The sequence below is a fragment of the Equus przewalskii genome, chromosome 22, assembly GCF_037783145.1.
Source record: "Equus przewalskii isolate Varuska chromosome 22, EquPr2, whole genome shotgun sequence".
NCBI classification, from domain to species: domain Eukaryota; kingdom Metazoa; phylum Chordata; class Mammalia; order Perissodactyla; family Equidae; genus Equus; species Equus przewalskii.
In genome coordinates this window covers 600,760-626,393 of record NC_091852.1, presented here as the reverse complement: position 1 = coordinate 626,393, position 25,634 = coordinate 600,760, and the positions used below count along the sequence as shown (strand labels likewise).

The following is a 25,634-nucleotide window of genomic DNA, read 5'->3' as shown; positions in this document are numbered from 1 at the left end:
CAGGGCGGGAGAGAACTTCACTACCTCCCCTAAAGACTGAGATGGCTGCGGTGGGGGGCTCCAAGAGGGAAGGAGTGGGGGAGGGGCCGCACCACCATGGAATCACCTAGGACACCCACAGGCCCGTGAAGCCTGGAGGGAAGCCCTCTAACGAGGGGAAAGCTTTCACATGGGGTGACCTCATCAAGCCAAGATGCCAGGAGACCAGATAGCGGGAGCTGATCAGGAAACCCGGGTCTGCACAGAAGAGCAAGCACCCACCACCCCACCAACCCGCACTGTGCTGCCCCATCTGGACTGAAGGCGGAGGGCTCAGAATACCGGCTCTCGACCCCCATCTAGTGGCCATAGGCTGTAACTGCAACCAAATAATATCACAATGCAGAAAAATCATACTTCCAGCATCTGGCAATTCATCAAAACTCCAGACCAGAGGGAAAACGATAAATACCCAAATTATGTCCTCATAAATAGACTCATAATAAGACTCGGAAATAAGTAAACTAAACAACAATGAATTCAAAATAGCTATAGTCAAAAAACTCAATGAAGTAAAAGAAAATACAGAGAAACAATTCAACGAGTTCTGCAGCTACTTCACAAACGAGCTTGAAACTATAAAGAAGAATCAATCAGAAATACTAGAGATGAAAAATACAACGGAAAAGAAAACAAAATACAGATTCCCCAAATGCTCGCGTGGACACCATAGAGGAGCAAATCAGCATAATCGAAGATAGGTTGAATGGCTCCAGAGAGAGAAGAGAGAACTAAGACTAAAAAGAAATGAAGAAAATCTCCAAGAAATAGCCAACTCAATGAGGAAATGCAACATAAGAATTATAGGTATCCAAGAAGGTGAAGAGAAGGAGAATGGAGCACAAAGTGTGCTCAAAGAAATAATAGCAGAGAACTTCCCAAATCTAGGGCAAAAGAGAGAAATGTGTATGGAGGAAGCTTTCAGATCTCCTAGATCTGTCAATCTAAAAAGGCCTACTGCAAGGCATATAGTAGTGAAACTGGCAAAAATGAATGACAAAGAGACTACTCAAGGCAGCAAGGCAGGAGAAAATAACCTACAAAGGAACCCCTATCAGACTTTCAGCAGATTTCTCGGCAGAAACCTTACAAACTAGGAGAAAATGGAATGACATATTCAAAACTTTAAAAGACAAAAATCTTCAGCCAAGAATACTCTATCCAGGAAAAATACCCTTCAGGTATGAGGGAGAAGTTAAATCTTTCCCAGACAAACAAAAGCCAAGGGACTTCATAGCCACAAGACCTCCCCCCTACAAGAAATCCTCAAGAAGGCCCTCATACCTGAAAAAAGAAAAAAAGGGAGAAAGGGATCACAAAAGACAGAGTAAGGAGACAAATAGATAGAATCAGAATAGGACAGCAAATATTCACCTATAGCATTAGGATAAAGGGAAGGAAAACACCAAAAACAAGGAAAATCTTGTCATTTTAACCACAAACTCCCAACACAAGTTGGAATAAGATATGAAAATAATAACTTAGGAGGGGAGGAGGAAAGGGACCAAATCAGTTTAGACTAAGGAAATAAGAGGCCATCAGAAAATGGACTGTTATGCACGAGATTCTGAACACAAAGTTCAGCATAGCCACTAAACTAAAAAGCAGAACAGAGACACAAAAAATAAATAAGGAAAAAGCTAAGAAACACAGCATAAGAAATTGCAAAAGTCAACGGGTAGACCAGAACACACAGGACAAGAAACAAAGGAAATGCAGGAAAACCAGAAAACAAGTGATATAATGACAGCATTAAGCCTTCATACATCAATAATCACCCTCAATGTAAACGGACTGAACTCTCCAATAAAAAGACACAGAGTGGCAAGATGGATTAAAGAACAAGATCCAACAATTTGTTGCCTCCGGGAAACACATCTCAGCTCCAATGACAAACACAGGCTCAGAGTGAAGGGGTGGAAGACGATACTCCAAGCTAATGGCAAACAAAAGAAAGCAGGTGTCGCAATACTTATATCAGACAAAACAGACTTCAGGATAAGTTAGGTAAAGAGAGACAAAGAGGGGCAGTCAATAATGATTGAAGGGACACTCCATCAAGAGGAAATAATGCTTATAAATATCTATGCAGCCAACACAGGAGCACCAAAGTTCATGAAGCAACTACTAACAAACCTAAAAGAAGACATTAAAAATAACACAATAATAGTAGGGGACCTCAACACCACTCGCATCAATGGACAGATCATCCAGGCAGAGAATCAACAAGGTAACAGTGGAATTAAACGAAAAGGTAAAACTATTAAAGAGTGTTCCTGGCACCCGATAGACGGGTATACAATAGAACAGAAGTTCTGAAATAGACCCAGACACATACAGGAACATAATACATGATAAAGATGATAAATCAAACCAGATGTCGAGTCAATAAATGCTATTAGGTAGCCATATGAAAAAGTAAAAGTGGCTCCATGAGCTCAGAGCAGAATAAATTTCACATGGAGAAAATACTTCAACATAAGAAAATGAAAACATACAGTCATGCACCACATAACGACGTTTCAGTCAACAATGGGCTGTGCATACAAGGGTGGTCCCATAAGATTACAATGGAGCTGAAAACTTCCTATAGCCTAGTGACGTCATAGCGATCGTAAAGTCATAGTGCAATGCACTATCCATGTGTTTGTGGTGATGCTGCTGCAAACAACCTCCTGCTGGTCACATAAAAGTTTAGCGCACAATTATGTACAGTACGTAATACTTGACAGTGACAATAAATGATTATGTTGTTGGTTTATGTTTTTACTATACTATACTTTTTGTCATTATTTTAGGGTATACTCGTTCTACTTATAAAAATAGTTTACTGTAAAACAGTATGCCATTACCTCAGCAGCAGCCTCACACGTCTTATATTTACAGTCTTCTGATTGCATCATTTTCTCTTGTGCTTGATTTAATCTCATGTTTTGTTCATCATGACCCCTAAGTGTACAAAATCCACTGCTAATGTTTCTAATAAGAGGCCACGTCGAGTGACTGACCTGGAACAAAAGTAGAAGCGATTAAGGACTACAAAGACGGAAAACCAGTGACAGTTACTGCTTGCTAGTCAAGCATATCCCATTCCACCATAGCTATGATCATGACGTACAAGAACAAAGTGATGGCAGCTGTTCAAGAATCTACTTCACTGAAGGCAGTGAGATTAACAAACATTTGATTGAGAAGGGCCTATCAGACACGGAGAAACTTCTAATGACCTAGATTGAAGCCCAGACACAGAAATATATTCCTCTTAGCACTGTGAAAATCATGGCCAAAGCAAAAAGTTGTTTGCAATATTGAAAGAAAACGCTGGACCCGACTACAATGCTAAATTTACTGCTAGCTCTGACTAGGATCATTATTCAGGGGCCGAGCCAGTAGTGTAGTGGTTAAGTTTGCCTGCTTTGCTTTGGCTGCCCGAGGTTCCTGGGTTCAGATCCCAGGCACAGATTTTACTCAGTGCTCATCAGGCCATGCTGTGGCAGCATCCCACATAAAAAATAGAGGAAGACTGGCATAGATGCTAGCTCAGGGACAATCCTCCTCAAGCAAAGAGAGGAAGATTGGAACAGATGTTAGCTCAGGGACAGTCTTCCTCACACAGAAAAAAAGAATCGTTACTCACTACATAACATGGAAGTGAGTGATGAGTCTGTGAATGCTGATGTGAAGGCAGTTGAATAATTTTTGGAGACTCTAGATAGCTGATTGTGGAAGAAAATTACTTGCCAGAGCAAATATTCAATATGGATGAAACCTCCCTATTCTGCAAACGGATGCCTGAAAGGACTTTCATCCATAAGTAGGCCACGTCAATGCCAGGTTTTCAAAGCTTTTAAGGACAGGATAACAGTCTTGCTTGGGAGGCAATGCTGAAGGCAACAAATTGGAACCTTTTGTGATCTGGCACAGTGGGAACCCCAGGGCCTTCAAGCATATCAGTAAGCACACACTGCCAGTGTATTAAAGAAACAGTAAGAAGTCACTGATGACCCAACGTCTCTTCCAAGATGTCCTCCTGAATTGCCATGCCAGCAAAATGGAGAAGTACTGTCGGGAGAATAACATACCTTTCAAGATTTTGCTGATTGTTGATAATGCTCCAGGACATCTTTTTATTGGTGATCTTCATCCCAATATTTGGAGGGTGTTTCTCCCTCCAAATACCATCTCTTTGATCCACCCAATGGATCAAGGAGTTATAGCAGCTTTTAAGGCTACTACCTGAAGAGGACCTTTGCTCAGGCTATAGTTGCAACCGAGGAAGACACTGATGCAATTCTGGAAGGATTACAACATCTATGACTGCATCAAGAACCTTGTTTAGGCTTGGGGTGATTTCTCCAAGGAGTGTATGAATGGCATCTGGAAGGAGACACTCAGAGGGGCATCTGTGACGTTAAAGGATGTGCCAAGCATGAGGAGGTTGCAAAAACCAATAAGGCTGTGGTAGAGATGGCAAACAGCTTTAACCTGGGCGTGGATGAGGATGACACTGAGGAGCTCCCAGAGGTGCTTCCCGAGGAACTGACTAATGAGGAATTACCGGAACAGGAATGCACAGCTGAAGAAGAGGCAAGAGAAAAGGAAACTGCAGAAGAAAAAGAACCCCCAAGAAAATTCACAGTTAAACTGGGTTTAGCAGAAGCTTTTGCAAACCTCAACAAGCCCCTTAAAAAGTTTAAAAACATGGATCCCAACGCCAAAAGGTTTTCATTAATAGAGAGGAATGTTCATGGTGCAGTATCTGCTTACAAGCAAATCTATGATGAAAAAAAGAAAGAAATCAAGCAAACCACATGGCCATATTTCTGAAAAGAGTGACACTCCTCAAGAAGAGCCTCAGGCAGGTCCTTCAGGAGGTACTTCAGAAGGCGGCACTGGTATCACAGGAGATGACAGCTCCATGTGTGTTACTGTCCATGAAGACCATCCAGTGGGACAAGATGTGGAGGCAGAAGACAGTGATATCGATGATCCTAACCCTGGGTAGACTTAGGCTAATGTGTATGTTTGTGTCTTAGTTTTTAACAAAAAAGTTTAAAAAGTAAAAAAAAAAAAATCTTAATAGAAAAAAACCTTATAGAATAAGGATATAAAGAAAAAATATTTTTGGGGCTGGCCCAGTGGTGCAGCGGTTAAGTTCGCGCGTTCTGCTTCAGTGGCCTGGGGTTCGCCTGTTCAGATCCCAGGTGCGGACATGGCACTGCTTGGCAAGCCATGCTGTGGTAGGCGTCCCACATATAAAGTAGAGGAAGATGGGCACAGATGTTAGCTCAGAGCCAGTCTTCCTCAGCACCTGAAAAAAAAATTTTTTTAACAGACAAAATACATTAAATAATGGTTTTCAGGACTGGATATCAGACAATGGAGGACAGTGACCCCTGAGACACAGGTGAGACCTAAGATTGCCCCAGCTTACTGCTACTGCAAAGAGGGTAAACTGAGATAGAAGCCAGTAGACTCCCTGAGTTGAGGAGATGGAACTGAGTCCAGGGAAACCAAAGCAGCAAGAGTTCATAGGACAGAGTACCAAAAAGAAGGAAGCTGCAGAGAGAACCCCAGAGATGTGCAAAAGGACCCAAGTACTTAGAGTACAGCACATGCAGTGAGGAAACTACTGGAGGCCCAAAGAAAGAACCATTGGAAGAGATTAGAGGAAATAGTGTCTGGCACTCATACAAGGCTGAGGAGAGCACTTGCTTTATGTAAAAACTCCTAAGCAGAGGGCATTGGATCAGAGTACTCAGGAAGGGCTTGCCTCAATGATGAATAGTTACCCCTCCACTGAACACTGCTCAAGGCCTGCCTAACAAATCCTAAGAGCAAGAGCTGAAAGTATGAAACTTTCCAAGTAACTTAACTGCATCCCTGAACAAAGTCAAGAAGATATATAAAAATACAAAAGCGTCCAGCACCCGCTAAGGTAAAATTCACATCCAATCAAAGACTGCCAGTCATGCAAGGAAGCAGAAAAGCAGGACCCAGAATGAAGGGAATACTCAGTCAATCAAAATAGACCTGGAACTGATTTACCAGTTAGAATTAGCAGAGAAAGACATTAAAAGTTATTATAACTATATTCATATGTTCTGTAAGTTAAGTAAATGAAAATATATGTCCACATAAAAACATGTATGGGGGCCAGCCCAGTGGCGCAGCGGTTAGGTGCGCACGTTCTGCTTCGGCAGCCCAGGGTTTGCTGGTTCAGATCCCAGATGTGGACATGGCACCGCTTGTCAAGCCATGCTGTGGTAGGCGTCCCATGTATAAGGTGGAGGAAGATGGGCACCGATGTTAGCTCAGGGCCAGTCTTCCTCAGCAAAAAGAGGAAGATTGGCAGCAGTTAGCTCAGGGCTAATCTTCCTCAAAAAAAAAAAGTATGTATTTCACAGCATGTTCACAGCAGCATTATTCATAACAGCCTAAAAGTGGAAACAACCCAAATGTCCGTCAACTGATGAACGGATAAAATGTGATATCGTCATACAGTGTACTATTATTCAGCCATAAGAAAGAATAAAGTACTGTCACATGCTACAACATGGATGAACCTAACAAACATTATGCTAAGTGAAAGAAACCAGTCATAAAAGATGACTAATAGTATAATCTTATTTAAATGAAATATCCACAATAGGAACTCTATAGTGACAGAAAGCAGCTTAGTGGTTGCCTAGGGCTGGGATGGAGGGGAAGGTAAAAGGAATAGGGAGTAAGTGCTGTTAGGTACAAGGTTTCTTTTTGGGATAATGAAAATGTTTAAAATTAGATCATGGTGATAACTGCACAACTCTGTAAATATATCACTTGCCCCCCAAAAATACTACTTTTAAAATATTTAAAATTTACATATTTAATATTTAAATATCATGTAAAATATACTATTACAAAAAATAAACCACTGAAATGTACATTTTAAATTGGTGGATTGTATGGTATGTGAATTATACCTCAATAGGGCTATTATTTTAAAAAGAGTAAAAAAAAGTAGAGATACAGATATTTTTAAAAGGCCAAAATTGAGCTTTTTATGCAGATGAAAACTACAACCTATGAAATGAAAAATATGAAATTAATGACAGATAAAATAAGAAAAGATTAGTGAACTTGAAGGCAGAGCAGTGAACCTATCCACATGAAACAGAGCCAGAGGAAAAAACCCGAAGAATGAAAAGCGCATCAGTGAGCACTAGGACAAGTGAAAATGGCCTAATAAACAGGTAATTATATATTAAGAAAGGAGAGCAGACAGAACAAATATTTAAAGAAATAATAGCCGAAAACTTTCTGAATCAACAAACTGTAAATCCACAGATCCAAGAAATTCAATGAATCCTAGGCACAAGAAATATGAAGAAAACTACACCATAATCAAATTGCTCAAAACCAGTGATAAAGAGAAAATCTTAAAAGCAGCCAGAGGAAAAAGTACATATTACATACACAGAAGCAAAGATAAGGATATCAGATTTCTTTTTTTTTTTTTTTTTTGAGGAAGATTAGCCCTGAGCTAACATCTACTGTCAATCCTCCTCTTTTTGCTGAGGAAGACTGGCCCTGAGCTAACATCTGTGCCCATCTTCCTCTACTTTATATGTGGGAGACCTGCCACAGCATGGCTTGCCAAGTGGTGTATAGGTCCACAGCCAGGATCCGAACTGGCGAACCCCAGGCCGCCCAAGCAGAATGTGCAAACTTAACTGCTGCACCACGGGCCGGGCCCCAGGATATCAGATTTCTTGTTGTAACCAATGCAAGTGATAAGACAGTAGAGCAACATCTTTAAAGTACTGAAAGAAAAAAGAAAAATGCCAACCTTGAATTTTATACTAAGCAAAAATCATTAAGCAACAGCATAATGAAGACATTTTTAGACATTCAAAAGATGAAAGAATCACTAGCAGACCTGCACTATAAGAAATGTAAAAAAAAAAAAAAAAAGGAAAAGCATCCTTCAGGCAGAAGGAAAATCATACCAGCTGGAAATCTGGATCTACACAAAGGAATGAAGGGCACTAGAAATGGTAACTACGTGGGTAAATATATAAGATTTTTAAAAACTTAAATCTCTTTAAAAGATGATTGTTTTAACAAAAGTAAACAACGTATTGTGTGATTTATAATACCTATACAAGTAAAATGCATGAGAACAACAGCATAAAGGCCAGGACAGGAGAAATGGAAGAAAACGCATGAGAAGTCCTTACTAACTTTGTTGAGTCCAACTGTAACTTAAAATCCAGAAGCCCTAAGAGAAAAAATTACCAGGTTCACCTAGAAACTTGGCACGGCAAACACACATCACCACCACAACTAAAGCAAATGACAAATAGAAAACATATTTGTAAATCATCACAGATAATAATTTCCCTAATATTTGAAGAACCTAATGAATATAAATTGGAAACAGCCAATACAGCCCAAGAGAAAAATGGACAAAGGATATTTATAGCCAGTTTTCAGAAATTCAATCTGTGCTCATAAGAGAAATACAAATGAAAACTACACTGAGACTTTTAATTTTCTACCTGTCAGACTGGCAAAAATCCAAAAGTTTGGTAACCCACTCTGTTGATGAAGTTACAAACAAGTCCTCTCATACACTGCTGGTAGAACTATAAATGGGTATAACTTTTATCAAAATTACAAATATATAACCTCTAACTCAGCAATTCACTTTGGGAAAGTCATCCCCTACACACATCTATACATACGAAATGACATATGTAACAGGCCGTTCAACACAGCATTATTTTTTATAGTTAAAGACTGAAAACAATCCAAATGACTATCAACAAGAGCTAGATTAAAGATCTTATGGGCTGGGGGCCAGCCCTGTGGCCAGGTGATTAAATTCGTGCTCTCCGCTTCGCCAGCCCAGGGTTTGGTCAGTTTGGATCCTGGGTGTGGACATGGCACCGCTCATCAGGCCATGCTGAGGTGGCATCCCACATGCCAGCCACAACTAGTAGGACCCACAACTAAAATATACAACTATGCACTGGGGGGACTCGGGGAGAAAGAGCAGGGAAAAAAAAATCTTATGGGCATTATAAAATGAAATTCTATATAGCTATAAAAAAGAATGAGGAAGTCTCTATGAAATAAAATTGAAAGACTTCCAAGATATATCATATTCCATCAATTCTAAGATGTATGTTTTCAATTTGAATATCTCTGAAATTACGTCATTATCTTAAAATGTCACTTACAGTTATAATTGGCATATTTCCTTTCTTTGAACTACTTAAAATAATACATTCTATTGTATTTTAGAATCAATGAAATATGATATCAGTCGAGAATGGCAAGGTACAGAAGAAGCATGTGTAGAATATGCTGTCTTTTAGTTCAAAAAGAATCAGTTAAATGCAATGTAGTATCCTGGATCATATCCTGGAACAGAAAAAAGATATTTATGAAAAACGTGGGGAAGTCCAAATAAAGTCTAGAGGTTACTTAACAGTTCACATCAATGTTGCCTTCTTCGTTTTGACAAATGTACTAGGGTGATCTAAGACAACATAAGGGGAATGGGAGCTCTCATATCTTTGTAACTTTTCTGTAAATCTCACATTATTTCAAAATAAAAGTTTGCTAAAATAATTTTTTTTTAAATCTATATATTATGCAAATACATTCTTAAAAAGTCGAGACAAATATATGAAACTAAAACCTCCGTGGGATACAGGGTGGGGAGAACCAGACAGATACGGGCAGGGAGAGGCTGGCGGGAGACTGCTCACTGTACACTTGTCTCAGAACCAAGAGAATATATTTACCTACCCAAAATATCAATTAAAAATTATAAAAAGGCACTTTATGAGGGGACAAAGGGAATAAAGAAGGGTCATTCTAAAGGGAGCTTATACTTAGGATTAGGAGAGCATGACAAGAATCCAAGGTGTGGCTGGGGAAAGTCAACAACCTTTAAAATTCTCAACCCAATTTTATGCAAATGAAGTCAGCGACATTTTCCTCAGTAGAAGAAATACATTATAATAAATTTGTACAATATGCATCCACTAAGAGATATATATTTATTCACATATTTATGACAATAAATGATTCCACTATAATATATGAAGTAGAAAAAGTAATTATAATAGTATTTATAGTGTTTATCTTGCTGTAAAAACATCGCTCTCTACAGAGATATCTATGTATATAAATACGCACTGAACAACCTAAAAGGCTAAATGTGGTAGTTGTTTACGCTGTTCACCAAACACGTCTGGCTCCCTGCCTAACAGCCACATTCCTGCCCCTCTCTGGTTGGCTGGGAGGAACCACGTGATTAATTCTGGCCAATGAGCTATGAGTGGAAATGAGCATTTAATCGTCGATTGAAGACCCTCCACAGCACTTTTTCCTCTGGCACAGGGACCAGTAATATTAACGACGATTGCTGCTCATCAGCCTCGGCCTCCAAGCAATTACAATAAGCAGAATCCCCTGCTGACCCACAGCGGATGTGGAACAGAAACAAGAATCACATCTTTGTTTTAAGGTGCTGAGATTGGGGGGTGCGGGCCTTGTTATTACAGTTTAACCAAGTCTAAACTAACTACAGTGGTAGAGAAAACATCCTTGCTAGTAAGATCACTGATCATTTTTGTCTTTTCTTTCTGTGTTGTTCTTTTTAAAAATAATGAGCACCTATATCTTAGAAACTTTACTTGGGAGTGGAGGAAGAGCCACAGGTGTTAGCATGGGCCTTGGCAGGGAGTGGAAATAGCGAGCCCAGAGGCTATCATCATCACATCCCAATCTACAGCAGCTTGAAAGCATCGTCCATTAGGATCCTCCAGCTTCCTCTGTTCCAATTCTGGTGCACACTGGGCAACGTAAGAGCAGGGAAACGCAAGGTACAAAACAGTGGGAATGATGCGCTGTGATTTGCATAAGAGGATACAAACATGTACATCTGTAAACACACATACATACATATATGTATGTATAGATATAGAAATAGAAATAGAAAAGCTCTGGTAAGACATGGAAGAGGTTCGTTATGTCAGTTGATTCTGAGGAAGCAAAACAGGTAGCTAGGTAACAGGGGAAAGTGAGAATCTTACTTTGTGCTGGCTACTCTTTTGTATCTTTTAAATTTGAACCATATGCATGTATTATCTATTCAAACAATACATAAAATGAAAAACGTAAAAAAAAAAAACTCTAGGTGAAGGAGTATACTGATTGGTTAGTGGGCCATATTTCAAAAACATACAAAGCCTAAGAAAGGGGCTTGCATGGACCAATGATGACTGTGTCATGAACCCAGAATCATGAACGCACTGAGACAGGAACCGGCCTAACGAGAGGGTCGTCTGCAAGGCCCTGGCCCCTCAAGATAAGGCCCCTAACCAGTCGGCAGGCTAGGAGAATCATATCGAAACCACCAAGATCCACATTCCACAGCCTCAGGGTTTTCCCAGGCTTACGCAAGGCCCTAGCACCCAGGAGCTGTCTGAAGGTGACCCTAGCCCAATTTCCATAGTAAGAATCACACCCAGGGGTGGAGAGCTAGCGTGCTAATGATCTTGCAGCCCAGGTGGCAAGTGGAACGTCAGCGCAGGCGCGAGGAAAGCCCCGCCTCCACATGTCCTGACCGGCCCTCCTCCCCAGCCTCTGCCTAATAAAAGCGCCGCAATCCTGCTCCCTAACGTGCCGGTCACCTGCCCGTTTCCTTTCCTACCAGCTCCCTTGTGCCTCCCCTGTGCATAAGCTAATAGACTTTTACTTTTCCACCCTCGTTTGTTGTCTCTCTTGATTTCTATCCTGGGGGACAACAAGAACCCAATGCGGTGGCAATAGCATGTCAAGAACGCGGAACATGATTAAAAGGCAGAAAACATCAACAGCAGTTCTTTTTCAAATAAGTTCTAAAACCTGTCCACTGATATTCAAGAAAATGAAGAAAAGTTATTTCTAATGCTTCCTAAGTCAGGGTTTTTATTATTGAATCTTCATCCCATGTAAAAGCTTCCACACTGTTAAATTCCACCTCTTACAAGATTAGCAATATAACTTATATTTTTTTCCCTCCACTAAGAACAATAGACTGAATTATTGTTTCCAAAGAAAAATGAAAAGGGACTGTGCAAGACTTAAAAGTCTGGAGAAAGCATCCAAAAACTTAGGAAAACAGCACTTAGACCACATATGGTAAAGTGTGATTTCCCCACTTTCTTATGTAACACTTTGTACACACATATGATACACAGATGATAAACTCTTGAGCATTTAAATCAGTAGATTGACTTACCCCGAAACATTTCCAAGAATACCTAGCACTTGTTATCTGGCCTCAGAAATAAATAAATGACATATGGTGGTTGACTTCACACACATGCAACAAACTCCATGTAGCTGGGGATAAGGAGGTCCTGGAAACAGGACCAGCGTGGAATCCACAGCCTCCTTGGAGATCCAGGCCTGGCACTTCACATTCACTGAAGTCAGGATTCTCTCTGGCCATAATTCTTCTAGATGTTAATCACAATTATCAGTCAAACTTCCAAGCTACAGTGATGTTTACAAAGCTTTTTATAAAAACCAAAATAAAATGGATCAAAGACCTAAAAGGAGACCTGAAACCATAAGGCTTCTAGAAGAAAATGTAGGCAGTACACTCTTTGACATCAGTATTAAAAGGGTCTTTTCAGGCACCTTGTCTTCTCAGACAAGGGAAACAAGACAAAGAATAAACAAATGGGACTTCATCAGACTAAAGAGCTTCTTCAAGGCAAATGAAAACAGAATTGAAAGAAAAAAACAACCCACTAACTGGGAAAAAATATTTGCAAGTCATACATCCGACAAAGGGTTAATCTCCATGATATATAAAGAACTCACACAACTCAACAACAAAAAATCAAACAACCTGATCAAAAAATGGGCAGGAGATATGAACAGACATTTCTCCGAAGAAGATATACGGATGGCCAAATAGGCACATGAAAAGACGTTCATCATCGCTGTGCATCAGGGAAATGCAAATCAAAACTACACTAAGATATCAACTTACACCCATTAGAATGGCAAAATAACTAAAACAAATAGTAACAAATGTTGGAGAGGTTGTGGAGAAAAAGGAACCGTCATACACTGCTGGTGGGAATGCAAACTGGTGCAGCCACTATGGAAAACAGTATGGAGATTTCTCAAACAATTAAAAATAGAAATACCATATGACCCAGCTGCCCCACTACTGGGTATTTAGCCAAAGAACTTGAAATCAGCAATTCAAAGAGACTTATGCACCCCTATGTTCATTGCAGCATTATTCACAACAGCCAAGACATGGAAGCAACCCAAGTGCCCATGGACTGATAACTGGATAAAGGAGATGTGGTATATATATACAGTGGAATACTACTCAGCCAGAAATAAAGACAAAACTGCCCTACTGGCAATAACATGGATGGACTTTGAGGGTATTATGTTAAGTGAGATAAGCCAGATAGAAAAAGATAAACACCATACGATTTTACACACATGTGGAAGATAAACAAATACATGGACAAAGAGATCAGACTAGTGGTTACCAGAGAGGGGGCATAAGAGTTAAAGGGACAAATAACAATGTATAACTGAAATTTCACAATGTTATAAATTATTATGACCTCAATAATTTAAAAGAAATAGTAATAGAAAAATTGCTTTTGTGGCATAAAACAACAAAACTTAGTAATCCTGTTCATAAATATATATCTTAGAATATTTGTTTTCTGAAATCATTTTAAAATACAGTCCTTAATCCAAAGCTTTGTTTTAAAAAAGAAAGTCCAAGTTTATTGTTTATCCTTCAGAATATCCCACATTTTAACTTTGGAAATTCCCAAAAGTGTCACATTAAGAAAAAAATTCCTTTAGCACTGTGCCTAGAAATGGTTGTAGTCTGAATCCACAAATTTAACCCCCAAAATTTATTTAATCAAAATAATCTGAATAGTTCCTAATAGACAAAGGATGCTTTAAGGTTTATCTTCTTTTTCTTGCCCTCCTGAGTAAGAGAGATTTCATTAAACCAGTAGTTTTCCATTTTGTAGCAAAGTTGCTATTTAATTCAGGTTAAGTGCCATCTCTCCATGCTTGCTACTGGTGGGATGTAAGAGCATGTGGGGCAGGCCTGGGGGCACGAAGAGGCCCTTTCCCCTGTGCTCAGATGGAGTCCATCCCCAGTCCCAGCAATCACCCCAGCTGCCACGACAGTCAGGGGAAGGGTGCTGCCAAGAGGAAGGAGAAAGCAGAGCCTCCTGTCTTACTGTGATCAAGAACAGTTCCTGCTGGTTCTGGACGGAAAAATGAGAGACTTTTAAAACAGAGCTCAAGCCTCCTTTCCAAGAATCCCATTCATTCAGAGGCATCCATCTTTGAGTGTCCGTGACAGTCACAGAAAAGCCCCTCTATGTGACAGATAGAGACAGAGATATATAGACAGATCTCGATCACCCAGTTCTGTGTGCTAGTGTGGCTTCCCAGGGATCAGAGGTCAGTCTGGAATCTCTGTTGCAGCTCTTGCGGCAGCCATTGCAAGGATGAGACCATAAAACGCACTCAAAAAGATCCTGAGTGAATTTGTGCTTCAAGCCCTTTCAGTCACAATAGCTTAAAATTAGAACACATTAATAGTGAAATTAAAATCTCAACCTCAGTTGTGTTTGCTAGCTAAATTCTAAGCTTTTTTGACAGTTCATTGTCAAAAAGGAAAGAAACGCATGTTAAGATGCTTCAGTTTCAGGTATTAAGTGCTTCCAACAAGCCATCTAATGACAGTATTACAATGAAAAATTCCAAGAACAGATTGAGAAGAGCTCCCAAAAATATAAAACAATAATGTTAATTCTGTTATATATTCATGTCAAAGCAATGCTTTCTCAGCACCTAAAAAAGAATGAAAACCAGAATGCTTTTCAGTTCAAGTCACACACACCAAATCCAGTTCTTAAAATATTTGAGATGAATATTATTCATCTTTAATGCCTGCAATTTAAGAAGCAATACTCAGCTTAAAAGGTGCTCTGTAATTACTTCTTACCAATAAATAACATTCTTAAAAATAAACATGCTATCTCATTTTAAATTATACTCTCTGGGATACTTGAAGATTCACATTAGAGATACAGAATTAATTGGAATGTAGAACTTTCATTTTGGCTCTGTTTTAGTAGAGATAGGATTTTCAGGATATTATTATTAACTATATGCATGCATATATATATATATATATATATATATATATATATTACACACACACACATATGATTAGTTTATACCAAAAATCTTTCCCCCTTGTTTCTTTTAAAGGTTAAAACACACAGACACACACACGAGAAAGATACCATAAGACAGATCATTTTCACCACATGTTGGAAAAAAATAATTAACTTTGTGTAGGAATTATTGAGTGACGTTTCCATCACAAAATTCTCTCAGCCTGACAGTTTAAACGAAGGGAGCAAAGTACACGATGACTAATTCCTTCATTACCTGTCTTCACTGAGGTGATGACTTAAGAGTCTATTCCTTCTCATTCTTTCAGGACAAGGAAGGAGCACGTTGTTATAAATTTTCACATCCCCTCCTCCCTTCCTCAATAATACTTGGCCCAATCCCTTGCTCAAAGTAGCTGCTCAATAAATATTTGTTGAATGGATACACTAATTAATTCCATAGCACAATTCATACAAATACAAATGAGTGTAAATTAGCAAAATGCAGAGAATGATTCAGCTGAGACGGTCCTAAAATAGAGGGCTTTGCAAACTTCCGAATCTGTAACGCTATTATAGCATTATGGATTGAGTATAAAAAGATCAGTGTCATAAACTCGAGAGCAGTGCCAAGAAAGTAATTTTACTTTCAAATTAGAACTTGAAAGAACAACAAATATCACTGACATCAGGAACAAGATGTTTCTCTTGTGAGAAGTACACTGCCGACCAAACTTTAATGGTATAAAAGTGAACTACCTGAGAAATGAAGTCAATATGTATATTACATAATTAGAATGAATTTACTCAGCTTTTCAGACGCAAAGACGATGGGAGCAAATCTTTGAAGTGACTGGGAATAAAGGAGTCTAAGAGAACTGCTCCTCTAGAATAGAAATGATACTAAGAATTAAGGAGCCGAATAAAAGACCAAGAGAATAAAGTGAGGAATCTTTTTAAAGTTTGGGAAGATATAGGGGCCCGCCCCATGGCGGACTAGTTAAGTTCACGCTCTGCTTCGGTGGCCCAGGGTTTCACTGGTTCGGATCCCAGCCTCGGACATGGCACCGCTCATCAGGCCATGCTGAGGCGGGTCCCACATGCCACAATTAGAAGGACCCACAACTAAAATATACAACTATGTACTGCGGGGCTTTGGGGAGAAAAAGGAAAAATAAAATCTTTTTTTAAAAAATGGGGAAGATATATAGATATATAGCTGTTCAGATTTGTTCTTTTGATAACTGACCCTATTTGAGGAACTTTAAAAAAAATAGCTTTTAAAGTTATAACAACTCATTGTAAGTATCCTTTCAGGAAAAGTCTACAAAAGTGAGATTTGATTAAAACGGCAAAAGTTTAGTCTTACCAAAAATATGCACCAACCAAAACATAGCATTCATAATTAACCCAATAAAATATCACAGAAACTAGTTTCAGCATTACCTATACACAGAAACCAACAAAACTTTTCATATAAAGACAAATTTCAAATTAAGTCGTAAACATACGAAAGACACTCTATAGTTAAAGAAAATGGAATCTGCTACCTACAACTAAATTTCAGACAAGCAAACAGGAAGGGCTGGGACCGAGAATCACAGCTAACAGGTTAAATCTACAGTTTTAAAATCATCAGAAAGAACCGCAAAGGAGAGTCAATGATCTGAATACCTTTGTTGGAGCAGTATCCATGAAAAGCTATAGAAAAAAAGAGAGAGAGAAGGGCGTAAAACTTTCATACAAACTAGTGAATCCAGATGAGACGTACACATTCCAGTTAAATATCCTTGTATTTAGGAAGTTAAAATCAATTTCATTTTGGAAAACGTTTTCTAAGGTAATCTCTGCCTAATATGGTAGTCACCACTTCTAGAAATTAAGCGACTAACCTGGGAAGCTAAAAGTCAAGTACGGCAAGGAAACACTCTTTGAAGATGGGGTCGGTCAGCTCCTGCGGACCCAGCTTCCCTGCCTCTGAAGCGCACTCTCCACTTCCTGCCCACGCCAGCCCTCCACCGACTTACCTCGCTCAGTAAGGCCCTGTGCTGGGCGAGCAATGGCTCTGAAATGTTCAGACAAACCCATCTTCTCATACTTGTCATTTCAACAACAGGTAATTGTAAAGTAATTTTTATGTGAAGGATCTTAATTAAAGAACTTAATAAGATTAAAAATACTCTGTGGCTAGAATGGGAAGGAAAACAAAATAGTGGCTACTAAAAGTATTTGTTTTGCAGTGTAATAAAAAATAGATCTAAAGATAGAACTTGTTATTTATGTTCGACTCCCGCCCCTTCCAAGTAAAGTGGGTCTCTGTGCTGCACATTAAGTATGGAAAAGCCCTTTGAAAAGCATTTTTTTTACCCAGAAAAAAAAAAAAAAATGCCCTGTCTGCCAATAATATGCACCACCAGTATAAAATCTTTCGGAACTGTGAAATACTCTTTTAAAACAAATGCACTAGGGCACAATCATGCTTTAAATTAACCACTGAAAAATTTATATTCTATCATTCAAGAACTTAATATGCATGTTTTATTTTCTATAACCTTCTACACCTACACCTCAGGCCTCCCGTGAGCCCTTTGCATCTTTACAAAGAATCCCCCCCCACCGCCATAAGCTTTGCTGCAATTTAATATCAGGCAATATACAAACTCTTCAGTATAATAAACATATATAACAATAGCTCAAAAATGAAGGAACAGCTTTGGTTTATTCTTCCTCTTATAAGGTATCTTTAAGAGAAACTGTAACGTCTCTCCTAAAGCAGAAAAGATTATCAACATGACGCAAACCTCCTCCTCCGCTCTGACAAATACCGAGCCAGCCTCACGGGGAGCGTTTCTGCCCTGAAGACCACTCTCAGAAGCAGAGAGAGGAACACGCTGCATTTTCACTGCTGCTGATTCACTGAACCTTTGGTGCAAGTGCACATACGAGGGAAACGTTGGCTTCTGAGCTGGAGGCCCTTCCCTCCGCGAGGACTGCTCCCTCTGCCCTCTGCCTTGCCCACGGTGGGCATGCCTGTGATTCTGCGGACCCTTCAGGGAGCCCTGGCTGTCAACAGGGCACCAGGCCAGGCGCTTCACAAGCATCCTCTTCATTTCATCCTCCCAACAACTCTGTGGACTTTTCATCTTTAAACATTTGAGAAAAGAGAGGCTCCAAACGGTTATTGATGATCCGGCTGTGTTTAGTCCCACCGTGGGCAGGCACTAGTTTTCCCACTGTCCTCATGCCTAACCACTAGAATGAGCTCTTCAACTCACCAAGTGTTTCTTACCCAAAGATTTCCACCATGATACAGTTCCTCTCTATGCTGATCCTCCCTCAGACAATCCAATTCATTTTCTCCATTATCACAGAAAACAGAAACTCCATGAGAGCAGGGCCTATCTCCAGCAGTGATTTATTTTTAGCACTTGAGGAAAAAAAGACCTGGCAGAGTAGGTATTCATTACACACTTCATTACACCTTTTTCAAATGAATGAAATATCTGGAAAATTTGGACTGTGGTGACGGCCAGTTCGGAAAACCGTATGAGCTCTGGAGGACCTGAACTGGGTACTTAGTTTGCTCATTTTTCCAGATTCACTAGGTAATTATTCATCTCTCTCAACTCAACTTTACAGACTACTTATCAAGCCTGGACTACGCCATGGTCTACCAGCCAAGGTCGCACAGGACTCAGTGGCAGATATTCAGTAAGTCCTTTATGTACACCCCTGTGAAGAAGCTTCAGCTGTCAGAAAGAATGAAAGTCAGGAGGTCATGGCCCTGCCAATAAGAAACTGCATCAATTTGGCCAAAAGTACTTATCTCTGGTCTTGGCTTCTTCAGAGGGAAAACTGGATGGTTGTTATACTTCTAGATGATCTCTGGAAATTCTTTCAAAAAAACGGAACCCCTGTCCTGTCAATTCAGATATCCACAGAGACAATCCCAGAAATTTCCAAGAAATTTCACTGGTAGGCATCAGTGCCTGCCTTCCTTCCATCCTAAAAATCCACAATGTGGTTTCACCCAGGTCTTCCTCGCATCCACAGGAATTGGGGAAATTCATTCCCCATCAAAGGCACGGAGGGGCCAGCTCCGTGGCCGAGTGATTAAGTTCGCGCGCTCCGCTGCGGCAGCCCAGGGTTCAGATCCTGGACCTGCAACTAAGATACACAACTATGTACGGGGGCGGTTGGGAAATAAAGCAGAAAAAAAAAAGAAAAAGATTGGCAACAGTTGTTAGCCCAGGTGCCAATGTTTAAAAAAAAAAAAAAAAAAAGGCACGGAGAAGTTACAGTTTGCACTGACCGCACTCCTGGCATCAGTACCATTAGTACCATTTCTAGTACTAATAACTAATAACTGGGACTAACCCAGTTATTCCACTTTCCCCTCATCTAGCCCAACCACTCATGTCCACTGAACCAGTAACATTTAAACTGTGTTAAGGTTTTGTCTGTGTGTAGGGCCAGAACGTCTAAGGAATTCGACTTAAAGCAGATAACTAACATGACACCATCAGAAGTAAAGATGTCGAAGAATTGGGGCTGGCCCCGTGGCCGAGTGGTTAAGGTCGCGTGCCCTGCTGCAGGCGGCCCAGTGTTTCGTTGGTTCAAATCCTGGGCGCGGACATGACACTGCTCATCAAACCACACTGAGGCAGCGTCCCACATGCCACAACTAGAAGAACCCACAACGAAGAATATACAACTATGTACCGGGGGGCTTTGGGGAGAAAAAGGAAAAAAATAAGATATTTAAAAAAAAAAAAAAGATGTCGAAGAATTAAGTAGGCACATAAATCAGGAAAATAAATTCACAAGAGTAAGTACAGAAATAAGTCATAAGCAACAAAAAAAAGGAACACTACATACTTTGATGAATCTCAATCTACTACATGAAACTCTTGAAAAATGATTTCCTCCTTGAATCAGTGCCCCACGTAACAGCATTCCTTTTCTATCAAAAAAAATACATATTTCTATCACTGCAAACAATGAATATACATGACTAATTTACACAGTAAGCATTCAATAAATACTTCTTGAATTAATGAATAAATTTTCCCTGTCTAATGATGTCTACTGTGAATTTTTTAAATCCTAAAAGGAAGTGAGTGGGAGCAGCGCTGTACCTGTTTAATTTTATTTGATGAGTATCCAATACATCATTAATCATTGCTTTTAAATGACAAGCCTGACCTCCAGTAGAGAATCTCCAATAAAATTACTGTTATAATAAAAGCACTCTTTGAAAAGTAGAATATCATGGCAGACACTGAAAAATATTTTTTTTAATTTAGACAAACCACCAAGAATCTTCTTTAGTCAGTAGTTATTACCAATTTTCTTGATTAGTCAGAAATTTAAAAAGTAAAACAAAGTTCTGTACCAACTGTTAAATCCTATAAATTATCAAGCACAGAGATTACGTAGTAGTGTTATAGTCCTTTAAATTTTTTTCCTATATTAAGAAAGAAGAATGGATAATGTGCACTATCACATAAGGAGGGCCCTATTTAAGGGACAGGAACAAAGAGATCAAAAAGATTCAGACTTCTGGTTGCAAAAAGGTTCATAGGAAAATCAAAAACCTGACTATGTCCAACATTTTTTCCTTTGCTATTTATCTAGTTCCAAATCCAACTAAAAACCCTCCTCACTCCTCTTCTTCCCCCAGCTTCCTGGACTGCTAACAACTCATTCTGATCATATCTTTCCTCAGTATCTCTTTAGTATTAACACTTTACACTGTTAGTATTAACAGTTTACACTGCATTTATGACCTTTCTTTCACAGGTGCACTGGAACTGCACCAGGAATACAGCCCAGGCAAAAATCCATGACATTGCACATGGCAAGAACTAAATGAATGGTCAATGAGAGGTTGATGGGTTTCGGTGGGAATAAAACCCTCATCAGTCCACTCCTAGCAGGAGTAAATGCCCAGTGCAGGGAGTTGGCTGGCCAGACCCTAAACAATAGCGACCACATAACAAAGGGCTACAGGAACAAAGACAGGCATTAAGCATCCTATATTAAATGCACACACATGAAATACCCTGGGATCTATGGGAATTCAACTTACAGATAAAATAGATTGCAATAAAAATGTGAAGGGGCTAAATTTTTTAACATACTTAAGAGTACAGTGGGCAGAAGTGATAATGTGCATTAATTTTACAAAACAACCCCCTGGGAAATAATCATCACAGTCCTAAGTGTTGGTGAGGATACAGAATGATTGGTACATGCTGGTGGGAGTGCTGGTGGTGCATCTGCTTTGGAATAAAGTCTGGCAGTTCCTCAAAAGTTCAGACGTGCAGTTCCCATACAGCCCCATGATTCCACTCCTAGGTATATACACAAAGGAACTGAAAACATATGTCCACACAAAAACTTGTCCATGAATGGTCATAAGAGCATTATTCATAATCACCAAAAAGAGTCCACTGATGAATGGATAAACCTATATATACTCTGGCCTGGCCTCTTCACTTCTAGTTTACAGATACAGTCACACATACAGATAGACACATACACAGACGCGACTGCAGCCGTTTGCAGTAGGGACAGGAAAACCCAAATAACCATTTATTTATTACCATTAAATCAATCACAATTCAGCCACACAATGCAATACCATGCAGCCATTAAAAAGAGGACTGCTCTTGCTGGTACGGGGACAATCTGTAGAAACCTGAACATGCAGAGAAAACTGAAGGGAAAGAAAATATTACCGGGGAGGGAGACTATATCCATATATCTCCTTTGTTAAAGTTCGACTTTAAAAAGGTACACGCATTGCTTTTCAAGTTAAGAAAATAATGACCGAGGGAAAGACAAGGTGGGAAGGATTGGACCAGGTTGCCATTTGCTGAGGATGAAGCCTCAGCCCTCCCTACAAGGCCAACAAAACGCCATGCGCACCCTGCATCCAAAGTTACTTAATTCGTCTTGTGTATCACGTGGAAACAGACTGATTTAGTCTCATTTTTCCAGGAAGCCAAGTCTGTCACTCAGGGACACAACACGGCTGGAGAAATGCCAGGGAAAGCTGACCCCCTTACTCCCACATCAGAGTGATCTTATATTGAGGCTGGATCGCTCCATTACCTGGGGTTATAAATAACAGCATTTTGATTTTATATAATGCACTAACTCTTTCCTCAATATTCTGCTTGGTGATATTTTCTGACGTTAACTCATTGTTCACTGCCTCACTGAAAGCCAGCCACATCGCATTTTTTTAATCCATAAAGGAGACGGAAGAATTACTCCAATGACTTTGCTGCCAAAAACCTCCTTTTTGATTGGAGACAACCTAAATATTCATCAATAGGGAGCTGTCTAAACAAGTCATAAAACATACATACATTTAAATCCACATACACTTTTCTTTGGTTTTATACTTTAAAACTTTATCTACCTTGGCCTAAGCAGTAGTAATTAAAATCAAATGAGGCAGTTTTGTATATACTAATACAGAACAATCGTTCTGCTAAGAATACTGTGAAGAAAAAATGTGCAAAACATTTTGTATGTGTGGCGCTTGGGTATAGTATATATACGTGTATGCACGCAGATTCTATTTCTGAAAGGATTCACAAGAAACCAGGACATAAGTTGCCTCTGGGGAAGGACCCCCGGCGGCTGAGACCAACTTTTCACTATATACTCCTGCGTACCTCGAGAATTAAGAGTTGTGTGCCATGAGTGCCTTACTTGCCCTAAAATTAAATGCTATTAAATAAAGTTCCTTTGAAGAGTTATAAGTAACAAAAGGCATTAAGGAATGTGTGTCCTCCACCCCGGTCCTCATCAGCGGGGCCATCTCCGGGGGCAGCGATGGGACCTCGTCTCAGCCTCAGGAAGCTGGCTTCATCTCCTACAGCGCCACGCGTGTGCCGCTGACCTGCGCAGGTGGCAGCCTGGGACAGGTACTTAAGGCAACCCCTTCCTCCTCCCTCCTCCTTCCCCAAGGGCCATCCACCGAACGCTGAGAGACCCTCCGCTCTACTCTCCGCTTTGTTTTAAATGGACCTTAGTTTCCAACTATCCATCAACCTAGAAAATAATTTCTAGTAAATTTCTGTTTGTCTCACCCCTTTCTAAATTAACGTTCTGACCACTCCAGTTCATCCGGTTTATCAAAGGCTCAGAGCGGGAAAGAGATTATAAAAACCCCACACCGAGGTTTACACGTTCGGCGCCACAAAAACAGACTGCAAATTCCCCCCAAAAGTGTGGACAGTTATGCTGTTTACAAAGCGTTTCCACATACATCGTCACATTTAATGCGTTCACACGCTTCAGTGTCGATCCTGGCAAACCCAACAGCTGCCAAATTGGATTTACTAGTCTTCAAGAATGGTAGAATCAGCACTAATAATAAAACGGCTATCAAAGGGCTTCTTTTCTACTTGCTCTGGCTAGCTGCGATTTCTCAAAGGCGACCAGCCTGGGCATTCAGCACGCTGACCGGTTCAGCAGCCACCAGCGTGCCACACTCCTGGCAGCCCCGGACGGGAACGACCCCTGCGGGCGGCCCCGGCGCTCACGTGCGCGCACGGGGGCGAGCGCGCCGGCGGGACTCACGGCCTGGGCGCGGGGAGGTCTGGCAAGCGCCCAGCGGCCGGGCAGCTCCGCGGGCAGCGCGCGCGCGCGGCGAGCCCTCCGGGCGCTCCCGAGGCCGACTCCCGCGAGGACCCACCGAGCAGGCAGGCCGGGGGCGGGATCAGCCCGAACTTAGAGAAAGCCCAGGCGCCGAGCTGACGCCCGCGCTTCCGAAAGGTGACCCTCGGCCCGTCTTGCCGGGGTAGGAGCGTGCAAACCGGATAAAGTTACAGCTCGCAACAAACACAGCGCGGAACTCGGGGCAGAGGGGCGCTCCCGGGGAGCCGGGCTCCCCAGGGGGTGTGGCCGGCGGGGCTTTTGTGGAGGTGGGGTGGAGGCGGTCGGCCCGGCGGGCGCGCTAGGACCCGGCGCAGGGTGCCGCGCGCTCGCCCGCCGGCTCACCGGTGATGTCCAGGTACAGGTCGTCCCGCTGGTCCAGGCGGTGCAGCTCCTGCGACGTGGAGCTGCGGCTCTTCTTCACCCCCGGCGAGGACGCGGAGCAGCGCCGCGAGCAGGGGGGCGCGGCGGCCCAGCTCGGCCGCCGCTCGCTCTTCCGCTTCATGGAGGTGGCCGCGGCCCGTCAGGGGGCCACGACCATGGCCCCGCGCGCGCAGGCCCCCGCCAGCCCGGCGCGCGGGCGCTCGGGGCCGCGGGCGCGGAGCGGCGCTGCGGCGACGGCGGGCGCTGGCCGAGCTGGCGGGAGGCGGGCGCGCAGGAGCCGGAGCCGGAGGAGGGGCCGGGCCCACCGCGCCCGCCCCGCTCCCTCCTGCGGCCGCCGCGGGACCGCGCCGCAGCCCTGGCTACAGCGCCTCCTGCCGCCGCGGGCGCCCCCAGCCCGCCCCCAGGGGTGACGGTGCTGCGGCGGGCGGTCGGCGCTGCCTGGGACACGGCGCGCGCCCACCACGGCCGCGGACGCTGCTGCCGAGGCGGCCGAGTACAGCGGGCCGCGGCTCCCGGGGCCCCCAGGAGGGCTGTTCCGGGGAGCTTCATTCACAAAAAGGGCCCGCAGCCCTCCTCAGGGCCCGCAGCCTCGGGCCTCCCATTGGCCAGCGAGGCGTGACGTCACGGGGACGGGGCCTTGCTACAGGCAGGTACCCGGTGACGCCATAAAGAAAGTCTGAGCCAATCCGAGATAAAAGTGTGCTCGCGACCCTCCGCCAGCCCCCAGCTTTCCTGTTTCTTCTGTTCCCCGAGTGCCAGGCCCCCAGTCCCCAACTTCCTTCAGTGACTCGCCACAGCTTTACACAGCCCCACGCTAGGAGCTTAACTACAGTTCTTTGGCATGTATATTTTTTAAAAGTATTTCTTGGTTTTCCTTGTAATCGCGCCAAGTGAAAGGGGCTCTTGCCGTGGCTGCCGGGTTGGAGGAGGGTGTGGACTAATTGAGCTGGTCGCCGCTGTGTAGACTAAGGTAGAGCTGATTTCAGAACTGATAAACTATTTAAATCAGCTCCGTTCCTTTTGTCGTCCAACGCCCAGCTTTAAAGACCAAGCAAGGGCTTCTTACGGAGTCCATAAAACTACCGTGGAAATACTATATATACCGCAAAGGTTTGCACCTCGTAGTTCCTCAACTCAGAATCCAGTACCCGCATTAACTCAGTAATGTAATACACCAGTTGCTGTGTTTTTCTTACCTAAGGTGTCGATGGGTCCAATTATTGAAGCAAGTGGGGAATTTAATCCTTGAACTTTTATCTTGCAAACTGTAGAGTCATACCTCTTCCTTTTTCTACTTGGTTA

General features: G+C 41.9%; 1 protein-coding gene across 26 annotated transcripts in view; it reads right to left on the bottom strand.

Moving 5' to 3' along the window:
* The window catches only part of CDC14B (cell division cycle 14B), a 92,600-nt gene extending 67,771 nt beyond the window's left edge, over positions 1–24,829 (bottom strand). For 7 of the 26 annotated variants that reach the window (XM_070589857.1, XM_070589861.1, XM_070589873.1 and 4 more), the window contains exons 1-2: positions 24,294–24,600; positions 16,947–16,973 (exon numbers count right to left, since the gene is read on the bottom strand). In XM_070589857.1, the coding sequence (XP_070445958.1) occupies positions 16,947–16,973; positions 24,294–24,453 (187 nt within the window). In that variant the 5' untranslated portion in view covers positions 24,454–24,600. Of the gene's footprint in view, positions 1–16,946; positions 16,974–24,293 lie in introns of all 26 variants that reach the window. The other 19 variants (XR_011531387.1, XR_011531389.1, XM_070589869.1 and 16 more) reach the window with 8 other exon arrangements.
* Positions 24,830–25,634: the final 805 nt, after the last annotated feature.